Source organism: Suricata suricatta, chromosome 16 (assembly GCF_006229205.1).
Source record: "Suricata suricatta isolate VVHF042 chromosome 16, meerkat_22Aug2017_6uvM2_HiC, whole genome shotgun sequence".
Classification (NCBI taxonomy): Eukaryota; Metazoa; Chordata; class Mammalia; order Carnivora; family Herpestidae; genus Suricata; species Suricata suricatta.
This window is the reverse complement of record NC_043715.1, coordinates 55,672,828-55,675,336: the sequence shown is the minus strand read 5'-3', so window position 1 is coordinate 55,675,336 and position 2,509 is coordinate 55,672,828. Positions and strand designations below refer to the sequence as shown.

General features: G+C 53.6%; 1 protein-coding gene across 1 annotated transcript in view; it reads right to left on the bottom strand.

Annotated features, from left to right (window-relative positions):
- CACNG7 (calcium voltage-gated channel auxiliary subunit gamma 7) overlaps positions 1 to 577 on the bottom strand; it is a 17,379-nt gene extending 16,802 nt beyond the window's left edge. Inside the window, exon 1 of the mRNA XM_029924786.1 lies at positions 357 to 577. Within this exon, the coding sequence (XP_029780646.1) occupies positions 357 to 552 (196 nt within the window). The 5' untranslated portion in view covers positions 553 to 577. The remainder of the gene's footprint in view (positions 1 to 356) is intronic.
- Positions 578 to 2,509: the final 1,932 nt, after the last annotated feature.

The window sequence follows — 2,509 nt, the reverse complement described above, 5'->3', positions numbered from 1 at the left end:
GGGATGGGTGTATGAGGCTTAACCCAGGGGTTACTGTCTGTTAGTGGGGTCACGGAAGGGGGTGGACAGGAGGCGGGAGCGCCTCTTCCGAGCTTCCTTGGAAACCCAAGGATGGAACTCTGAGTCCCAGGACTCCTGGATCCCTAAAGAGGATGGGGGAGGGGGTGCAGGATTCCTAGGAGGGCCTTTGTGGTCATGGGGCAGGGGAGGGGTCATGGATTTTAATTCCGCCTCTTCAACCCTGGAGACAGGGTCCAGGAGACAAGGACTGGTGGACTCTCCAGAACTGGACACAAGGACCCTCGGGTCCCGGGCAAGGCAGGGACAGCTGAACGGAGGGCAGGTGAGGTTTGTACCTGCGAAGAAGCAGACCCGCCAGAGGCCGGCATGCAGGGCCATCTTGACCTCCGTGGTCTGGTTCTGTGGTAGCACCGTCCCCTCCTCCATGTACAGCCAGTAATCAGTGCTGACCGCGATGCCCACGAGCAGCAGGCCACACGCACCAAACACGCTGCTCAGCAGGGTCAGGGCGCGGCTGCTGCAGTGACTCATCCTCAGCGGCGGGGGGCGCCCAGCGGGGCCTGCGTGAGAGGCAGGACTGCGGTCACTCACCGAGAGTCCTGGTGGGACTAACTAGATTCCCCAACCCCATGCGGCCACCCGGACACTGGGCCCAGGCTTTGACCTCTGTGCCCCAACCCATGACCCCATTTCTGGATTTGAACCAGTGACATTAACTGTTGACCTCCAACCCCAGGCCTGGCCTTCTCACACCCGACACTTGTGTTCTGGATGCTGCTGAGAGGCGCTGCACCAGATCCCTGATCCCAGAATAAGATGTTCAGCTGTACCCTTCAGCTCAGATCCAGAGATTGGACCTTAAGTCCAACCATGTGTCTGGATCTGGGTCCCACCTATCATGAGTCTGACTAAAAACTCAACTTCCATATTCTCAATGCCAGAACCAGGCCCTCCAGCCTTAACCTTATGCCCTGTCCCGAGGCCTTAGCCCTAGACACCAACCCCCACCAGAATCATTAGCCTTGAGCCTGGTTCCGTGACTCAAACTATGACACTGATCACGCATTTCAACACGAGAACGAGGCATATTTCCCCCCAAGCCTGACTCTTGGTACCTTAACCCTTTTCTCTTGGACTCTGTTTCTTTTGTTTCTTTTTTTTTTTTACATTTATTTATTTTTAAAAGACAGAGAGAGACAGATTACAAGTGAGGGAGGGACAGAGAAAGAAGGAGACACAGAATCTGAAACAGGCTCCAGGCTCTGAGCTGTCAGCACAGAGCCCGATGCGAGGCTCAAACTCACAAACTGTGAGATTATGACCTAAGCCGAAGCTGGACACTTAACCGACTGAGCCACCCAGGCACCCCTCTTGGACTCTAAATAGTTACCAGAAATACCCCAAGTGAGTCACTAACAAGAAGAGCCCAATTAAGGGTCCCACTAACCAAGACCTTGAGCAGAGGCTCCCGCCTAAGTTAAAACCCTTGGGACTCTTATCTTGACCTTTAATACCCAATTATGACACCAGGACCTTGCCCCGTGACCTTCTACCTCTGATCCTGTACCTTGACCTCAATTTGGTACCTGAATCTGAGGTCGTGGCCCATGACTCAAGATGTAAGATTGCAGAACCCTAATCCCCCCCATTCCAGATCCAGCAGATTCACCTGGGATGCTGGGATTCCTTCTCAAGCTGCTGGATCCCAGAACACTGGGACCCAGAGACCCGGAGCCTGGATTTTGGCTAGAGATTCCAGAATGTCAAAACCATGAGCTGGGACTCCCACCCTCACCCCCTCAGTTCAGCACCTTAACCAGAGTACCCTAGACCATCTTTCAAACTAGGGTTCAGCGCTCTGAACCCTAAAGCCCCAAACCGGGAAGTCCAGGAGGCTCCCCTCATGTGCCACAAGGTCCCCAAATTCCCTACCAGAACTTCTGGATTCTAACTTCCATGCTAGCACTTCCAATTACACCTGCAACCTGAATTTCTGATCCCTCTAATGCTGGAGTCTCAAAACACGAGACCTCCAGTTCATAGCCAGGGCCTTCCAAATTCCAGTCATGGAGCTGAGTTCTGAGCTAGGGAGCTCCTAATCCTATACTTCCCACTCTTTCCTCTTGCTCCCCCACCAAGGGCTTTTCTCTGAGCTGCACCATCCCATGATTTGGGAGACTCAGCTTGGGATCCACATCCTATTTCATCCAGGGACCTCTACATCCCTGAACACCAGTGACCCCATCATCTTTTTTTAACTATGAAGGTTAAGACCCCGTAACAGTCTCCAACAACGCAGCCAAGACTTGAGACCCCACTTTCTTTAATCAGAATTCCTGGAGCCTTGAAACTCTGCCCCATGCCAATAAGGATCTTGGAGTCAGACAACTTTCACCACTGCCCACCCCCCATCCCAGCACCCAGAGCCCTCAACCCCCATCACCAGACCCCACCCCCAGCCTCCTGGAGGAGTCAGGGATTCGAGTCC